The sequence below is a fragment of the Lepisosteus platostomus genome, chromosome 14, assembly GCF_059453375.1.
Source record: "Lepisosteus platostomus isolate fLepPlt1 chromosome 14, fLepPlt1.hap1, whole genome shotgun sequence".
NCBI classification, from domain to species: domain Eukaryota; kingdom Metazoa; phylum Chordata; class Actinopteri; order Semionotiformes; family Lepisosteidae; genus Lepisosteus; species Lepisosteus platostomus.
This window is the reverse complement of record NC_142624.1, coordinates 3,348,427-3,368,782: the sequence shown is the minus strand read 5'-3', so window position 1 is coordinate 3,368,782 and position 20,356 is coordinate 3,348,427. Positions and strand designations below refer to the sequence as shown.

The window sequence follows — 20,356 nt, the reverse complement described above, 5'->3', positions numbered from 1 at the left end:
CTTAAGAAAAAGCCAGGCTGCAAATACTGAAAAATACTTAACTCTCACTCTTCCACTATATATCGTGTTACTATGAATCACAAATGTATATGAAGAGTCTGGTTTTAAATGTGCACTATTGTTCGGTACTGTACACTCAACGTCCAGCTGTCCTACCGATTCAAACCGCTGTACTTAACTGATCATCTACAGCCGGCTGTCCTACTCACCTTCATACTATTGTAGATGCTGATTCATACCACAGCCCTAAAGGTAAATATCGAATATATAGTCAAAAGAACAGAATTTAAATCTAGGGGTGATATTTTAAAATTGTACAAGACACTAGTAAGCTAAAAGTAAAAATTCAACAGTGCTGTGTACTAAGGGTACTGGCAGAGAATATATTAAGGCTTCTCGGAGGGTTAAGTCTCAAGCACATTAAGTTTAAATATGAATTGTTATATGCTTTGGTCTTATTGTAGTTGCTGTTTTGTGCTATAGTCCTACCCAACTCAATTACATAACTTTAATCTCTTATAGAGATTAGCCATATTTCATATTTTATACAGATGCTACTAAATTGTATTATTCTCTTATAGACATCTGCACAGCTTCAACAAAGCTAATTTGATTCATTTAATTGAACTGTATCTCTCTTCATAGAAAAGATACTTCATACTGCACCCTCACAAATACCTTTGGTGGTTCATACAACTGCACTGTACTCTTTATCTATAAAAAACAAATCCTCGCAAAGTTACTGTATATTTCTGCACAGCACAGAGCCCAGTATACCAATTCGTGCATCTTAAGTTCATCTGTACATCCCACAGAAGACTGGATTAGGTCACACATCTACACTGTACACGCCAAAGCAGCAGTGTTTTTCACTGTTTAGTACACCAACAGGTCTTAACCTACTGTCTCACTTGTTGGCTTGGCAACTGCAGTATCATTTCATGTAAAGGTCTGCTAAAATTAGTGAAAAAAGGAGCAAAACAATTGAACTTAAATATCCTCTACAAACATAAGGCTGTAAAGAGGGACAAGAGCATTGTGGAATGTTTCTCACCCCCTTCCGTTGTGAATGGGAGATACCTCTGTGTGTGTCTCTCTCAAACCAGGTAAAGTACTGCAACTCGTATCTCCTGTAACACTATTTGTCTGCAGTGTTCTCTATTGGTAATGTTTGTCTTCCTCGTTGTAGTGTTGTATCGCACTGTGCGGGAAAACAAATTTCCTCCCAGAGGATAAGACAGCTGGAGTTGAAACACAGTCACATCAGCTGTAACCATATAGACAGAGGTGACAGTCCCAGTGCCAGAAATACCCTGGATAACCAGATCCCGAAGGATCCCAGTGGATCTGACCAGACAGGGGGTATGCCAGATCCCCCAACGTACAGATGGTGCACGAGAGGGCCGGTGTTTGAATGTGCAGACCAGAGGCACTCCCCTCCTCGGAGAATTCTCAAGAGCCTGAAACAGTATCGCCAGCTGTGTTGTGGAACCTGATCCATTACAACCCTTGAAGAAAAGGCTGCTGCAACAGAGGCCATTTACCAAGATCAAGGATCGATAAATACTGCGATCGCGTTCCAAGAAACTACTGCTGCAGGGAGAGCACCCTGGAAAACCCCCCTAAGCATCCCTGTTTTGCTGCATTGCAGACTTGGTGATGCCTTAAAGAGTCTGGATCAGCTCCACAGTTTTATTTCGAGCTGTCCCGTGAAGTGTCCTAAAAAGATCCAAAAGATCTGATCCCAGGAATTGTTGTTTCTTATTTGTTCAGACTGAGTGATGACTGTGGCTGGGTTGTGACTGCTCAGTGCTACTACCTCCATTCCTAAAGCCACAGAAGCTTGCCAATAGTTTCATGTTCTGACTCATAAAACAAATACTGCATGGAGAAATCCACCACAGACGCATAAAAACCTCTGTGCCTCTTACTCTGGGAGTACAGTGCATGTCTTTACAGGTATAAGACATGTGAAAATGCTGATTTAGACATGAAGAAACAGTACTCTGTAGGCTGCTATATTAAAATGTTAGCAGATAAAAGGAAGCCTCTGAGCACATCTAGTGACTTGGTTTGTAGTACTGTATTGTTAAAACTGCGAGATCCACCCTTCACTGTGTTAAAAGAACAGATGTTTCAGAAAGAATGCAAGATGATGAAAACAAACATCTCTAAAAAGGCTGGAGCAGGGAGATGGCACGCGCTGCAAAACAACAAGTAAAGGTTAATTCCACACTGCCAAGTAGAAAAGAGAAAATGTTTCTTATCTCTGAACAAGGAACTGCTTTTAGATAACAGAGTAAGTCTGCTGGGGTGTGATGACAGCAGAATGAACTGAACAGGAGCCAAGAATTTCAAAACCTGCTCAGAATCTTGAACTGTCTGTGTTACATACTTACAATCTGTCATTATTTTAGAATCTGTTTATTTTCTAAGGAATTTAATCTTCTAGTTTGCCAAACAAGGGAATGTGCGTGGAGTTAATTGATTCTAAATTACTCTTCTTATATATTACGGAATATTAATTACAACATTAGCTGCTCATTTGATCCTTTGTGTTTCTAGAAAACCATGAAAAAGTGGCAGTGGGATCAGAGACAATTAAAAAAAAGACTACAGAAGAACAGAAACGACTGCAAGGGGACCAGATACAAGTATTTCAAACCCTCAAAGTCATCTCAGTGGTATTCTTCAGAATGCAGTGAAACCCTAACCAGAGGACATGAGTAGATCTTGCATTTAACCTCCAAGAAGAGGTGCACTCCTGTGCACAAAGAGTGTCGGGAGCATGGAACAAGCTCCACCCAGCCCTGTTGAACTGGATAGCCTAGTTTCATTCACAAAACAGCAGAAGTGGTCCTTGAGTCAATTAACTACTAACTACCAAACAGGCTAGAGGGGGCTGAAGGCCTCCTCTCATTTGTAACTTCATAAACAAACGTCCCTTAGTATGAAACACTGTCTTCTTACTTGCGGTTTCAGGAAATGCGTTTTATTCCGATTCTACTTTGGAAACACTCTACTCTCAGTGATGGCAAAAATTGTTGTCTCCCCTATTTTATCCATGGGGTCGCAAGTCTGGCTAAGCTGACTCACCTACAATTTGTAGAGAGAAAGTGCATAACATACAGAGTACACTCTGCGGAGAATCGATTTTGCTATCCAGCAGATAGCTGATGGATGCATTTCTAAAAGGACTCTGCCTCTGGATATCCTCTTTAAACTGAGGTCAGCTTTCAGAGCAAATGTTGAACAATATATCCCTCCCGTATGTATCAGTGCTTTCAGCTTCGTATTTGAATGACTTTTTAAATGTTGAACGATCTTAAAGAGCATCTCAAACATGCTTTGCATTGACTAGCAGAACACTAGATGTGGTGAAGTCGGATTTCCATTAAACGACAGATTAATGTCCATGTAAAATTTCGCTTTTAAATAGAAATCTTACCACGTAATGTACCGCAAACATGGGGACTGAGATAAAAGGAGTGCAGATAATAGGCAAAAATATTAATTGGTATGAGGAAATTAGTGGGTCTAATACACATTAGATACCTGTAGTATCGGTCACCGGGCTACAAGCGATTTGAGCGGCCTCTGCTGGACAGATGTGGAAGTGCACCTAGGTGGGGCAAATGGAGAGAGACGCTGAAACCAGGCAGGGGTCAAGGGTCATGTAAATGACGCTTTTGTCCCGATCAAGATGAGTGGCATACTGTTCGCAATCCCGGACTGTGCCGCCATTTAAACGTGCAACTTGAGTCCAGCTTGAGAAAAACACCAATGTGGTGGTGGTGGTGGAGGGGAGACCCCATTACCTGTAAAGCGCTTTGAGTGGAGTGTCCAGAAAAGCGCTATATAAGTGTAAGCAATTATTATTATTATTAATATCCACTAAATCTACCAGAATCTCATTGATGACCTAAACTCCAGTTTACACTGCAGCAGCAAGAGAAATCAGACTTGATAACATTGGTGTTTTTCTCAAGCTGGACTCAAGTTGCACGTTTAAATGGCGGCACAGTCCGGGATTGCGAACAGTATGCCACTCATCTTGATCGGGACAAAAGCGTCATTTACATGACCTTTGACCCCTGCCTGGTTTCAGCGTCTCTCTCCATTTGCCCCACCTAGGTGCACTTCCACATCTGTCCAGCAGAGGCCGCCCAAATCGCTTGTAGCCCGGTGACCGATACTACAGGTTTATACCGCGGACGCGACACTTTTCTGTTTTTTTTTTGCCCGGTTTGCACGTCAGCAGGTACAAAGCAGGAGCGTTCTGAGAAAAGGCTACTCCGATCTGAACGCATTCGACAGCGCCACCTCTACTGGTAAGCGAGCCGCAGGTTAATTTTAAACGTGAAAAACAAAAACTCTGTCGCCTCTCCATATGGTGTCACTTTCAGCTACAACACAAACATTCGAATACAGCACATTCTTTTGGTTTAGTGGTTTTTCATCCGTCCTCAAAATTGAAGGCTGCATTTTTATTGCTGGTTTGATGAGGATTTAAATATAGCACCGGTTAGCCGCGCTGCAGAGATGTTCTTCAGCCAAATGTCGCATTACTACGAGCCTGAAAACAGTCTCCAGAATGTCTCATTTTCGAATGGCTGTTGGTTTCTCTAATGCAGGGTTCGAGTAGTTTCATTCTGCCTTTGGACTGCAACGAATTGCTAGTGCTTTAGATGTACAGCCGATCCAGCCTACCAGTAGTTCAGTGTAGGGCGAAAACCTCAAGGTAAGATGGTCCATTAACTACAAGACAATCACAGCACGCTCTGACTGAGGGAGAGCTGGGCCCTCACACCAGAACTGTGTATAAACAAATACCTTCACTGCAGCACTACGAAACACAAGAAAACGTAGTATTTAAGTGGGGATATAAAAAGTGCATTCGATGCACGTGAAACTATAATGGCTTACATGCATCTGGAAACACGAACACATTGCCCGTTTAATACCATATCTCTCTAAAACGTAATTCGAGTCCGTAGCTGCGTCAGCATGCGCAGGCTGCAAAGGAACAAGAAAAGGTTTATTCCATGCCAAAAAAAAAAAAAGATAAGAGAAACACAAGTGCTTCGACTGCACCTGGGTCAGTTCAGCATGAAACCCAACTGGGACAAACCGTCTTCTCCTGCTCACGGGCGGAGAGGCCAGGGCGAGATCCCGGAGGGAGGGGATCAGTACGCCAGGTGAAATCGCCGATGCTCGGGTGTGCTGCTCTGAGCACCTTCCTTGACCCGTTTCCGCCTCATCTTTCAGACAGGACATTCAGAAAACCGGAAGAGACGCTGCAGTAAAAGATGACGAGATAAATAATTTAGACATTCTTCCAGCAGACGCTGGATATCTACATATCCTGAGAATAAACAGCATAAATCACCATTTTACCTCGAAAGCGCTACTCTTAATACACTGAAGCCAAAACAAAACTTATTAATGAATGCAAGTTAAACCACTCCTTGTTTATGATGTACTGTTGTAATGATTTAATTCACCTGTATGTGACTTAAGTGATTCTGTTTGGCTTTTTGTGTCCAATGTTTAATATACGTCTTATGGGGAAAACCAAAGAGACATTTCCGCAGTTTTGGAACAATAAAGTATCTCTACGAATTTCTACAGTTTCTACGAATTTCATCTCACGTTTGAATAATTTTAGTTCCGAGCAGATTCTTGTTTGTTTACAGCGCCATCTAGGGGTTGACGGCCGCATTGCAGGTAGACTCCCCCTCGCCCCTCTGAAACTGTCCCCAGCGCTCGTTTTCTACTTCAGGCAAACTAGGGGGGGCATAGCGCCCTCTCAATTATTTCAGTCTCCAGCGGGAAGGCTGCCCGCAGTGGATCAGAGTCTCAGAAGAGCCATCAGTTCTCTCTCATGGCAGGAAGAGCTCATTAGAAAAATGATCATCAACAACAGCAACGCAGACGGATCCCAAGTCCAATTCCCCGGAAGGGACGCCGTGAATTCTGTCTCGTTCCCCACCCCCACTTACCCCGAGCTCTCAATTAACAAAATGAGGCATGATTATCGGAATAATTCTTAAACGTTTTCCTCTCTGGGGTCCTTGAAACGTATTCTGGGCGAATCGTGCCTTGAATCAAGGGCATCTTATAAAAATCGAATGGAAGGGGAAATGTTCAGCGAACTGGAGCTGGAAAAAAAAAAATCACCCCCAATCACAGTTTTAACCGAACATTAACAACACCTTGAGATCACATTCGGAAATAAACCTCCTTAAAATGGCAGGGGTTTGTTCGGGACGTGGATTATATGCCAGGTAAAATGAAGATAATTCTTCTATTATCACACAACGCTTTCAGTTTTTCAGAACATCAGAGAAGTCAAATTCCACCTGGGTCATTTCTTTATAGTGCTGTAGTTTTTACGGATAACAACCCTTCATGCCCCCCATCCATATGGGAAACCCCCCTGAAAGTCCTGTCCCACTGGAAAGGGACAACGTTTGAGCAGCCAGTCAAACCTTACCTGAGTGTCAAACTGCAAGTGGGAGGGACCCAGAATGCCCTGGATTAACCAGAACAGAACATGCAGACTCCACACAGACATGCTCTTGAATTACGAATCATTACCGCCAACCACCACATCACCTTGCTCAACCTTAATGACCCAGTTAATCAGTTTAGAGCACATTCTCACTTATAATGGAGACCTGCTGTATCCCAAAACAAAGCAAAGCATTTACTGGAGCACCGCACAAGAAATGCTGTGTTCAAGAGGTCAGCAGCAGGGGCCCTACTCAAAGCATGAAAGCCCCAGAACCCTGGATCACAGTCTAGAGCCCTAACCTCAATAAAACAATGAGCAACTGCCACCGCAATAACCCCAAGCTCACAGCTTTTTCCCCCGCCCATCAAAAAACGGCATCAATTAGTCAATTAGTTTAACTCTGGAATCGTTACATCCACCTTGATTTCTACCCAGGAGGTTTGGGAACCACTCAGTTCACCCCAGTGACACTGTTCTACACCGGTGAACTTATTCTGCATCACTATAATTTTAGCCCATTCATACTTACAGATTGATCTTCATGTCTGGACTCATGCGCGACAATCCTTGTACCAAAGCTGGAAGCACTGGGAGTTGCAGGCCGGATCGTCTTCTGCCCCGCCCACCTACCCATCATGCCTTGCTATAAAGCCACACAAGCAGGCTCGCTGCCGATTGGAGGAGTGACATCTCTTTGCGGAATTCTCCGCGGCCACCTGGCAATTTGCAGGAGTGGCGAGTTGCCCCGGCTGATCAGTCCTACCCTGCACCCAGCGCCTAGATTCAGCGAGTTAATCGAGATCCTTCATTTGGTAGAATCACAGTCGTGCCACACCTGCAGACACCCATCGAACAGCCAATTCTAAAAAAAATACAGCACAAGCCAGTGAGACAGCTCTGCACAGATACAATCAAACTAAAACATATCAACGTTTACCACTAAATATATGAATAAAGGCAAGGTGGCTATTTGGGTGAGAAAAAAGACGTACCACTGCAAAAGTTTAAAATTAATTTATTATATTTCTTTTCATAGAATTCATTTTGTTTTTCAAGGTTAACATACAGCCATTCATATACAGAACAATAGCCTTTTTTATTTACTCACGTATTCGGAAATTTACACTCTTCCTTGTTAATGGTAGAAGAAAAAATATTCCTTAATTTGTTTTTAGTAAAATGTCTTTTTCTGTCAGCTGTGCATACAACAGCCAAAATCGCTTCACTGATTGCAAGTGGCTTTTCCCTTTTAAACAAACTGGCACAAATCAGAGGCAACAGCAATCCACCCATTTGGCCATGTAATGCTGGGACATTTTTCGAAAGGAAATTTTAAACATAATATTCCAAAGCAGAGCATTTGTGTACAGTGTACATCCGATTGGTTAGAAAATATAAACTTGCTTCTGACAGGACAAGAGGAAATGACAAAATGATGATGAATGCAAATGCAAAATGAATGCAAAATCTGCTTTGAGAAGCTTTTTTTTTGCAGAAACTATTGTTTTTTTTTCTGTAAGGCATCTGTTAGCCCGGAAAACAGCACAGTGGGTATCTACGTACGACACACAAATAATCCATCAAGACATTAAATCACCGGAAAGACCAGGGAAAAGAAAATCTTCATGTAGGATTTCATTTCTGTGTTGGCACATCCACTTCAGTTACTTGACAAGGTGGCCAATCACTCACAAATTGACAAAAAAAAGTGGAAAGAAAGGAAAGATTAGAATGTGCAACGCTAATTTGCTTCCCCCACAACACTTCCTGTGGAGCAGGATGTGCAAGTTTTTTTTTCTGGAATCGTTCATGCACATAGTAAATATCAACACCACACAAACCAGGCTGTGAAAGGAGTACGCAAAGAAACCACAGTAAAGTGCATTTTGCATGGGCCAACTCCTTTGGGATTGTGCGACACTCGATTTGCACATCTTGAAATTTCAAACTTTCGAGCTTGTTCGAAGCGGTCCCAGAATGACGAGGCACCCCAGCACTGCAGGACTGCGGTGGTGAAAGGTTTACACGCATTCCTTGTCTGAAGGTTGTGCACTTGATGCAGAAACCACTGGGCGTGCACAGAGCACAGATTCACAGCTGATAAAAGGAGGACTTTAAGAACAGGGGCTGTAAACAATTGGAATCAACACTATAAAAAACCCACAGTGGAGAAATAAATGTTGGTACTTTGCCTTCTCCCAGAAAAGATGGTTGAGAGAATACAACGCAATGCATGAACAAAGCTACATAGCTACACAGACCATAGAAGACACCACTGAAGGTCTATTGGCAGACAGACTGACCAATCGAACTTGCACAGGCTGGACTAATTGACCACAGAAAAATGGATAAGTAAAAATCCATGCCCTTTGCCAGGTTGAGATCCAGTGGTGGCTAACAAATATTCTATTTGTACTAGGGACTTCAGACTAGATGTCGCCCTTTGACATCCACAGCTGGGCTTTAACGAAATGGGAGTACAAGCAGGGCCATAGCAGGACAAAAGGGTAACTGACCAAAGAGTAACAGACATTATAAAAAAAACATTCTAGAAAAGCAATTATACAAATCGGTGATTCACATTTGAGTGTTAAAAACACACTAGCGTGTGGTATTTCCTCTATCAGCAGCTCACAGAACTTTAGGAATGTGCCAACACCAGGATTTTGCCATTTCTACAGTTCAGCAAGATTAACAGGTATGGTTTATGATGAACCCAAAAAAAACAACTAGTTCCGTCCCTTCCAGATGTGCCTCCCCCCCAATTCCTTCACATCTATCGTGGGAAGCTTTTCAGCACTGATGAACGGTGACAAAAAGCACTCCAAATTCTGAAATCAGTTTGCTCATCGTGATCAAGAGTCAGGATTTGAAGAGGGCGATCAACGTCTTGTCCCTTATTATAAAGTCATGCAGCCTGAGCCCCATCCTCCTAAACCGACGAGTCAAAAAAAAAAACTGCACAGGCCTCTACGTCAGTGTGACAATGTGCAGAGTGGTGCCAACTGACCAGAATTGTTTTTGTGGCCATCACCGCCAGGTACTGCTAAAATGCAGAGTGACTATGACATGGAAAGACAACGGATCCCCTGTCTCGTTAGAGTGTTCTTTTATTTTAATGGACTGCTTCCTAATTTAATCCATACTGGAGAGTCAAACCCTCCAGTAAAGGCGATCTGAAAAGTATGGATCCCAGAACCACCTCATCCTTGGGTCTATCACACCACCCAGTCTGGGAGGCCTCTCACAGGTGATCCCACGTGTGCTCCACCAGACTCTCTCCACACGCACCAGTATAGTACATCAGACCCACGAACTGGCCTCGTTTTACCAGTAGGGATGAGAAACTAGGGGTACTTACACAGTCTGTCAAAAATGCAAAGGGCTATTTACACTACAGAGTTTGTTCTTCTCAGTTTACCATTTATTTTCGTATTCAGGCCATAAAACCTAAAAACGCCACATTACTTAATTGCAGAAGGAAGAAAGCTTTAGCATTCTGCTTGGATAGAAACACTGAACCAGTCCCTTTCTTTCTTTTCCATTACCAGGATCACTAACAACTACGATGGAGCTCTTTTTGCTTTGTCATATGGATGAAAATAGTTGGGTCTGAACTGCACAACTATCGTGCAGCTCGTGAATCTCGTGGTCTGCAGCAGGTGATGCCACTGGGTAATTAAAAGTAAGATCCAACACTACTGATTCGATTTTAGGAGTTAAAAGAACAAGCACTGAAATGTGAACAGCCCTTCATTAACCTCGGCGTCCCGAGCCAAGCCCACACCCACATCCTGCTACAAATCTGCCCACAGTCACAATTCCTACGACTGAGTCACAAACAGAAGTTTACAGTGCATGCACCCTGTTCCCTATTTTTAGATGGTCGCGCTCTTTGTGGTGTGTGTTGCGAGTTCCGTGGGGCCTGGAACAATGCGATAGGCAGGCCTGCCTGGTTTTGATGCGCCGCAGCTTGTGCGTCAGCCTCTGCTTGCCACACTGCTCCAAGCAGTCAGTGAGGGCGGCGTACAGCGAGTCTGACAACCGATCAGTGCGTAGACACCTCCTCTTCCGCTGGGCATCAACCAGGAAGGACACGGAGGGCATGATCTACTGTGACGCCACAGCGCACGCACTCAGCCAGCCTGTTCAGAACGAGCGGTACCCACATCAGAAACGCACCGCCTGGCCACTTCTACACAGAACCGACTCCCAGAGACCGGGGCTTGACAGCACACTCACTGGACTGCCTTCCCACCTCATTAAAATGGCAAGCTGGCGAGATGAAGGGATTCTCGCAGTCGCCCATCGCCGTTGGCCTCCGCAGGGCTGCTTTCCTCAAACGAGAAAGATCCGTCTTGCAGTCCAGCACGATTTCACTTTGCTGCACCTCTTTGCTGATCTCACTGCGGGCTAAGGCTATTTCATAACCCAGGGTGCTCCCTTGACCTCCTGGTGTTGCAAGGAACCACAGGTCGATAGCATGTAGGCAGCAGATCGCGGCAAGGCTACACCAGGGCTGCAGGGTTCTGACAAGCACAGGAAACGAGCAGCAATTCAAGGGGAGGCCTCAGTAATGTGCGTTATAGGCAGGGCTGCTTAAGAGCTCTGCTGGCTAACCCATCAGGCAGAAACCCGTGAGCTGTGCAAGGTTTTACGCCATGCACTTCCCAAAATTATTTCAAAGGAAATGAGATTTTCTGTAACTTTTCTTCACCCTGGAAGCCCTACCTTTCAAAAGCTCGGGATGGGGGCGCAGAATGGAAACCAACGCCAGTAAGAGTTTGTGACCACTAGGGGGAGTGAAGCGTGCAGACCGCAGAAAGGCAGGGAACATAGAGGGAGAGGGGCCTTTATAAGAGATAAGATCATTTTATTGGCCATATACAATTTCTTGCATTAGGAATTTGTCTTTTCGCAGACCCCAGCCTGCTCTCCATGAGACACACAGGCAGGGAGAGAGGCTTGGGGGTCAGAGCGCAGGGTCAGCCATTTATACGGCCGCCCCTGGAGCAGTTGGGGTGAAGGGCCTTGCTCAGGGGCCCAACGGAGTAGGATTCCTCTACCGGCCACGGGATACGAACCGGCAACCTTCCAGCCACCAGCGCAGATCCTTGGCCACCACTCCGCCCTTTTATAAATATATACAAGAATGAGAACAGGATGGGAAAAGCCTTCTCCTCCTGTTCGCCACAGAGTGAATTCCAGAAACTGATCCAAGCTGTTTCTTGAGCAATCCCAGTGAATCCCAGCTGCTGGTGCAAGCTTCGGCATCGTCTCCCAGACTTGGTTATGCAACAAGCTTAGAAACCAGGCTGTGCAGAAAACAGGACCTGGAGAGGCCTGAGTGACGAGAGTTGCAGTAAAGCATCCAGACAGGATGTGCTATAAATCCCCTTCCATTGGTCAGCACAGAGTGGCCAGGCTGCATGTTGTCGTCATAAACAAAACACAACACAATTCCAACACAATCAATGCTGGATGCTTTTTTCACATGGTTGTCTTGAATGTGCATAAGTCAGGTTTTGGGATACCAGACACTTATCACAAAGCCTTGCCGTATTAACGGTTAAAGACTGTCAACAAAGTTGCTCCCATCTTTCCACACAATTACACCCCCCTCCCCCCCCCACACACACACCTTCACTATTCCTACCCAAGCTGAGAAACGCACAAAAACAACAACACACGAGATCAGGGATGCCACACACAGAGCTAGTGGTCGTAGTCATGACAACACGCCAGGCCTCCCTGTCACCTGTCCACAGTTTGGTCTTTTTCTTTTCCCTTTTAAAAATCCACAATAAATTAAGAATGTTAAAAAAAAGGACAAAAACGAAAATGGTTAACGACAAACGGTGAGAGGTGAACAATCCAATTAACTGTAAAAATAAAAACATATAATCCCGACTTTCACAGACCTCCTTGAGTTCCATTTTTTGTTTTGGTTTTCCACAGCAGATCTGAAGAGCTTTGACACATTCCACATCCACCTCCACCCTCCAAGCCCCCTCACACAATCCAAGGATGCATCCCCAGCTGGAGTATGAGCTCAGGGCGAGGGTGCCAACGGAAGAGACTCTTGCCCTGATCCAATCCTGCATCAAACCCCCCCTCTCTCCCAAGATGAGAACAGAAACAGTGGCTCGTCTTCATAAGCCCCCTTGGCTTGCGGGGGGGAGCCTTTTTGAAAGACGCCCTCTTTGGCATTCCCACAATGCTCTGGGGGTGGCCCGCTACAACTTTGTCCACTTACACGGTGGCTCTGATGGAAGTCCTGGCTCCTCAGCTGGGGATGCACAGTATGCTCATGCTGGTGGAGGGATGCAGAAACATGGTCCAGACGAAAGCCATCCCATCGCCCATCATGTCCCGAGACCTCAGCCAGACTGAGCAAACTGCAGAAGATGCTCTCTTACCATTATTTTCTCGTTCAACTCTTTTCTTGCTTGTCCCCCATGGCCGTTTCTCTTGGATCGCTCCAGCCCCTCTAAACGGGCGACACTCAAGACCTCTAGAAACATTATGGGCTGCGCCACACAGAGGACTTGCCCGGGTCACAAGCAGCCTAACAGGAGAAATCAAAACTCACCACTAGCTACCAAACGTCTTCTTGAAAGAGGCAGCATCTTCTAGTTGCTATTCGAACCCAAGAGCTTAAAAATCACCGTGGGCTCCCGGTCGTCGATACTTTCTTTTTTTTTTGGAGGTGCAGAACCCCCGGCTCCTGCCGGCACCCGCGCGGCGACTGGTGCTCTAATCTGCTCCGAGTTACCGAGCTGTCTTCCAGCTACCCCTGCAGTGCTTGATCTACAACCCGCCTGTCCGATCGACCGGTTATATTTGGAGGGGGCCTTTCGGCACGCTGCCATCGCTTCCCAGTGATCATTTGACAAGGACGTTATCGGGTAACGTCCCTCTCCGCGCACTATATATAGATGGAGCATGGAGCCAGAGGGGAATGTGACCAGGGCAGAGTAAATCCCTCACCCCACGACTCGGCCAGCAGCGTCAACAATACTAAACCGCTGGGAAGCGGCCTTAACATCAAAAAGCAGCAGAAGCAAACAGATCCTGCACGAATATCCTTGTCCCTTTCGGCAGATGACAACCCTTGACGACTGCTGGTTTGAGATATTGCGATGCAGACAAAAAGATGAGGCGGCCCACTACATCTTTTTCGTTGCATCAAAAGCCGGAATCGGATGTTAAAACTGGAGGATTCGTCCCCAACATCATCAAGCCTTAGGAGGCTTGGTTTTGTGCATTTCATTGGCAATGTCAAACAAAAGATGTCCTCTGTGATGCCTTTTTTTCCTTAATAGACCACCTCTACCTAACACAACAAAATAAACTTTTAGGCTACTGATTGATCGGCTCCTTCTGGGGAATATAGTTGGCAAACTCACAGAAGAAAGACTCCTAAGGAACCGATTGTTAAACCCAGTGACAAAACTGCAGCCCTCCCCCATCTGCTGTCCACATATTTCTGTGTCCTCCTTGAACCAATGTGCAAGCATTAAACGTCAGCAGCATGTTTGCTCATAATTTATTATTCCTTAGTGTATCAATATACAGGGTAAACAAATACTATTTGTTTCTCGCAGGTAACTTCAGTGCATCCCATGTGATCTTGATTTAAAGGTCGGGCAAACCCATACTAACCAAACTGCTGCTGGTCCAGTGACTGTTCCATTAAGGGAACGGGTTTGTCCGGGTTTTGAACTAAGCGATCTGTAAAATCAACAGATCAAACACATTCCCTGATCAACCAATCATAATGACGCTGTTCCCAGCACAAGATGATTTAGAGGTGACCTTTGAACCCTTGCTGGGCTGGGGTTCTCTTTGAGCACAGTCACCTCTGCTTTAGTTCTGCCTCTGACAGAAGAAAGAGGAGGAAAAAAAAAACCTTCCAGTAACAGAGACTCTCATGGTAACAGAGAGACAGCTGTTACTGTCCAGAACATTTTTAGCCTCTGCACCAAGAGAATCATATTAACAAGTGAGGAAACTGTGAAAGGACCGCCTTGTCAGCTCTTTTGTCATTTAGCTCCATTCAAATGCTGTGCACTGAGACACTTTTAAAAGTCACCTTTTACAAGTTCTCAGTGACTTTCTCAAGTGAAGAATAAAGCGAGTATCCCAGCGATACATTCTACCACTTGTCACAGGATCGCATCCCGGGGCACAGCCTTCACCTGCATTTCTAAATCACAAGTGCTCCAATTCTATATTCTTCATCACTCAAAAACTCACCGACAAGCACCGTCATTAATAAACAGGCAGGAGTGTTGTTGATCTGATGACATTCAGTAATGGGAGGTTCAATACATTTCATTCTGAGTGACGTCTTTGATGGAATTGAGTAAATGATTTTTGCATTTATGCATAGACAGTTTATTATCTCTATAGATATGTCATATGTTTTATGATTAAAATACAGGGGAAAAAAGTGATTGTGTTGCTATAAGAAGCCTATGGTTTTAGTGGTACCCATCATCAAATTTATAGTGCTTCACTGCTCCGGGAAAACAGGCAGTTTGCTTAACCTTAGTGTGCAGGACCAGATCACCACATCCTCTTTAGCTGCAAGACAGTAGCTATCCTTTCTACTGCACCAGGCTCAAGATGATCTGAGCCAGTGCGATTCCTGACGTCACAGATGAATCATTCCAGTGGGCAGTATATACAATAGTATATCCAAATGGACAGCAATAGCCCTGATCGCTATTCGTGATTCCTTGTGACTGAAAGCAAATTAAAAAAAACTACTGAAGCAGTGGGGCACTGTACATACAGTTCTGCACAATGCTGTATATATATAACAATCTAAAAAATAGAGTTGTGGAAATCGCCAGGGAAAATTCAGAACACTAACAAAGGTACATTTCTCTCCATCTGCTTAAACAGCCACAGTGCGTGCTCACTAGGGGGACAGTGAAGCCAGTCTGTGAAGATTTATCAGCGCTGACAAGAGGCGACCCAACAGCGAGCAGGTGAGCACACTGAGCAGCGCACACAGATCGAGCTGTCAGGATGATTTCCCCCCTCATCTACTGGGGAAAACCTGGGCTGGATTGCAAGTCCCCCCCTTACTGGTGACCTAAAGAGGAAAGCAGGAGCCGAGACTCAGGCCAGAGGCATGTGCAGTAAAACCAAATGTGTGCAAACAAAATGGGTTGATGGCACTGAAACTGTTGCACTGCATTCAGCCGGTCAAACACAGCCTCAGCTGTGTTTCCTCTTCTGTGAGGAGCTCCTCTTGTGCACACAGGAACAGTTTGCTTTCAGCTTTGAGCACACAGTATTCTGTTTGTGTTTTCATTGCATGCATGATCCCAGATGCCTGTTTCAAAGGCTGCACGCCCACCATTCAAATAATGAGAAGGGTTAAAGAATGTGCAAGCTGCTTAAGAGTCTTAGTGGACTGCATTGCATTATCATTAATAATGCACAGTGCAAACTGTCTCCTCTTTACCGGATTGTGCTGGTGGTTTGTGGAGAACAAGCATATGCAAGTCCATGCCGTTTCAAATTTGCTTAAGCGAGTCGAGACAGGAAGGCAAATTGAGCCAAACTTAATTAAAGAACCACGTTTCATTAGGACTGCACTGACGGACCTCAGCGTATAAAGAAAATGACTCCGCTTTCAAAGCAGGCTAACGTATGACGTGTGAATTGGGTTTCTTGAATATCGGCATGATAATCAATTTAAAATTCCCTATGCACTAATAAGATGGATAATCAATTAATGATTCTGTATTTAAAGAGGAGGGTAACAGGTTTACCTTTTTCCTCCCTGAACTTAAGTAGCAAGGAAACTTCAAAGACTATAATATGAATATTTGCCACCGGGGTTACACTTTAATTTTAATTTAAATTTAAGAACCAGGGTTTTCATTCAAAGACCTGCTCCAGTGCATTGTCTATTTAAGTGCCCAAGAAAACAAGCTACATATCATAAGTTAAGATCAAGAGCTGGCTCTTGCAAAACCTCCACAGGGAGGCTGACAAAATGCTAAATCGATAGAAAAAAAAAATGTGTTCCTGTTCTGCTAATAAAATCACAATAAGAAAGCCTGCACTATCACGTCTCCGTCGGAGAGCACAAGGCCCCACGCGGTTATCTGCCAACAGCAGAGCGATTCCTGAGCATCGAGTTGGCTTGATGAGGCAAATCTCGTTTTGGCCCGGATGACCGTCACAGCTCTGGCAAGGACAACACAGAAACCCGCTCCCATCTCGTGGTTTATTATTAGAAGGGTTTTGCATCATCTGCGCAGGAGGGGACGAGCAAGCACGCAGACGGTCGGTTCACAGGAAGCCACAGAGGATAAGAAACGGAGGAGGGGGACAGTGAGGGGGGAAAAAGGCAGAAGAGACCCTTGCGATTTCCCCACAGCTCCTGGAGTTCTAATCTTCCCGGACAGCAGGGCTGTTCCCTCTCCCTCCCCCACGTCTCCTACGGGTGACGCACCCCGCAGGACGAGCGAGACACACACTTCACCACCATCGCCCTCCACCGGGCGACGCGCATCCCTCAGATTCACCTTCTCCCAGCTCAGAAAAGTCCAGCTTGCCTGGGCCTTCAGTCGAGAGACCGTATCGCCACTCTGGCCGGTTCACCCTTGCCCCCGACTCTGACCGGCCACTGGTATTGCCTACAGTCACCTGATGTGTCACAGCTCTTGAGCCACACCAATGCAACCTGCTGGACTTTGACCACCAAAAGGAGAAATGAATGAATGAAAAACAAACACTTTAGCTCTGGTCTCAGGAAGCGTGGACTGTATTCGGGAGTGGGGTTGGCTGACTTTCTGGCAACACGAATCAACTCCCCACCCCCCCCTCCCGACACACTGACTAAAACATTTTCCTAAGGTCTACACCCTGCAAGTGCAGCCACTACACCCCAAAGTGCTATGAGAACCATGCCAAAACAGCCACACACGCACGCACGCGCCACTGGCTCTGAAACAGGAAGTGATGTCAGTGCCAGCGACCCTTCGACCCCCTGCTCAGCTGAAGGGGCGGGTGGATGCAGCAGGGGGAGAGCGAGAAGGGGGCAAAGAAAAACCCAACAAGTCCAACGGAGGTCTGTGATAAACCGCCAGTCCCCGAAAAGAAACAAAATAAGCTATCATACTCCATGGGCGCCATTGCCTGCTTTCCGACGTACCCCTCCCGCCTTCCCGGCCGATGCGAAGCCCAGACGCCACCGATAACTCCCTCGCCCTCACTGACGCACACCGCCAAAGTCCGATTTTGTACTTGTGGTCGCGGGAAGGGAAAACCATGACGAGGAGGTTAAAGGGAGGCTGGGCCAGCAAAAAAACAGAGGTCTCTGAATCCTCCCCTGCGTGCCTGGGTCGAGACAACAGCTGTCCGCTTCTCTTCCACATGATGTTTACTTCCGGGTTAAGTGCATGTGTAACTCCCCCCTTACCCTCCGGACAGTTTCCCCTGCTTGGCGTAGGGGTTCTCGAGCATGTAGCGGAACCGGTCGTAGTTCTCGAGCAGGTACTTGGGAGCGTACATGTGCTCCTTTGGGTCCGAGGGAGGGTACTCCTGCACCGAGCCGTCGAACCAGCCCCCCGTGCGGATCAGCTCCCGGATGTAGTTCAGGTCCCTCTTGTCCTCGTAGTCGCCCCAGCGCGGGAAGTCCCCGTTCTGGGCCGACACCAGCTTGAAGTAGATCCCCTCCGGGGTGAAGCACCAGGAGCAGTGCCAGCCGGCGAAGTGGAAGGGGCTGCCGATGGACCACTGGACCAGGATGTGGCCGGTCTCGTTCTCGTAGCGCCGGAAGCCCGGCATGGTGTAGTACTCCCGGCGGCGGAGCTTGATGCCGTCGTTGTCGTAGACCGCGCGTAGCATGCCCGTCGTGCAGCCCGACACCACCTCCAGCGAGCCCAGCTGCTTCCAGAAGAAGCCGTACAGGGATTTGCGCATGTGGATGGCGAAGGGCTCCGTCCAGCCGTCGAAGAGCTTGAGGAAGAGCACCCCCTCCTTGGCCGGGATCTCGTCCGCGTCGTTGATGATGAAGACGTCGTCCGGCCGCACCCCCGCCACCCGGCTCATCCCGTCGCGCGTCAGGTAGGTGCGGAGGTAGTCGTCGGCGATCCAGCCGTCCTGCCGCCCCCCATCGGGGAAGTGGTCCAGGAAGATGTAGAGGATTTTGTGCCGGACGTAGTCGTAGGTGCCGTTGAGCAAGCGGTGCAGGAAGTGGAGGGGCCGGCTCTCGCCGTACGCCGTGAAGTTGGACTCGCACACCATGAAGAGGTCCACGGCCTCGGCCAGCTCGTGGAAGCGCACCTGCAGCAGGTCGAACTCGTGGTTGACGTTGATGGCGTTGATGACCCGGCGGGGCACCTCCCGCGGGGCCAGGCGCTCCTTGGTAGGCAGGTTGGAGTGGTACACCATGGTGGGGACCCCGCAGTACGGGCCGTGCCAACCGGGCCGGCACACGCACTTCACCAGCCGCTTGCCCCTCTTGGGCTTGGCTCCTCCTCCTCCTCCCTGTAGCTCCGGCTGCTCCAAGATCTTCCGTGCACTACCCTTCGCGCGGTCGTCTGCGGACTTCGGGACCGCCATCTCCGTGCCCTGCCTGAAACACAGGGCCCCGGCTTTCGTGTGGACGAAGTAGTGGTTGGGATCGTCCCGGAGCTCGAAACTGCGGCGGTGGAGGTCTCCCAGGGGCCCTCTAGGATCCGGGAGGGTCATTCGTGGCAGTTCCTTGTTTTTCTGGAGATCCGGAGCCAGGTTACGATTCTGCTTTTGGATCCAGTTTTCCTGCGGAGGAGACGATATTTTGGGTAAAGCTTTAAAAGTCCACGACTCCCAGGCTTGGACATAATTAACCCAGCTGACCCAAGCAGAAACTATGTGCCAATACATTTCAAACTGAGAAAAGGAGCCAATTCTTCAGGCAAGCAAGCTGCCCAGCCATGCTGTCAATAACTTGGCTTCCTTCAAGAAAGAGATCCTGGGATCAATTACAATATCTATTAACCACCAAATGGGCTTGGTGGGCTAAAAAGGTCTTTTCGTACTGCTTATGGTGGCCTAATTTGAGATTTATTTTATTTTCACGTCATTTTAAACAGTTTACTGATTCGCTATTAAACGGACAAGGCATTCAACCAGAAAATGTTAAGCAAAAAGTGAAAAGGTCATTCTTCTGCTCTGTTGCAGAAACAGACCTGTTGCAAGACACTTAAATCTGTTTTTTTTGGGGGGGGGGGAATCTGTGACCCATATTATGAAAGACATTGCTAAAGTACGCATGTAGCTTGAGAACAAACCAGAATCTACACGGCGGCGAAACACTCTGAACATGAACACTGAAGAGCTAGGAAGACGAATGACTGCTGGAAAGCACCACTGTTATATCTAAAAAAAAAAGAAACTGAGCAGAGCATTTTGGGCTTCTCTGAAAAATACAGTTTCCAGCGGTCTGATACACCCACAGAATCCCAAAAGGGGTTCTGAAAACATCTTCTACCAGCTAAGGGAATAAGATTCTAACATATGCACATATAAGATGAAACTGCCTACAGCATTGCTAATGCACAGAGATAAGAATGAGGCACCGCCACTCCCTCAGTACTTTATCTCCAAGTGATCTTTTTATTGCGCCACTATTTACAGCACCAAATCTGCTCTGTCTCTTTTATACTGAGGGAGCAGTTGGACATTGTGGGGCAAGTGATGAGCTGATCTAGGTCATTATAAAGAACGGAAAATATCCAGACTGCAGCCAAGGAGCGTGACTTTATACCCACAGAGATGAATAAGGTAACCTCTGCTTTGAGCTCTTTTATTCCTATTGTGCAACGG

General features: G+C 46.5%; 1 protein-coding gene across 6 annotated transcripts in view; it reads right to left on the bottom strand.

The window, feature by feature from the left end:
- Positions 1-7,516: 7,516 nt before the first annotated feature.
- Positions 7,517-20,356, bottom strand: part of mgat3b (beta-1,4-mannosyl-glycoprotein 4-beta-N-acetylglucosaminyltransferase b) — a 55,283-nt gene continuing 42,443 nt past the window's right edge. For all 6 annotated transcript variants that reach the window (XM_088606557.1, XM_088606561.1, XM_088606558.1 and 3 more), the window contains exon 3: positions 7,517-19,309. In XM_088606557.1, the coding sequence (XP_088462683.1) occupies positions 17,963-19,309 (1,347 nt within the window). In that variant the 3' untranslated portion in view covers positions 7,517-17,962. The remainder of the gene's footprint in view (positions 19,310-20,356) is intronic.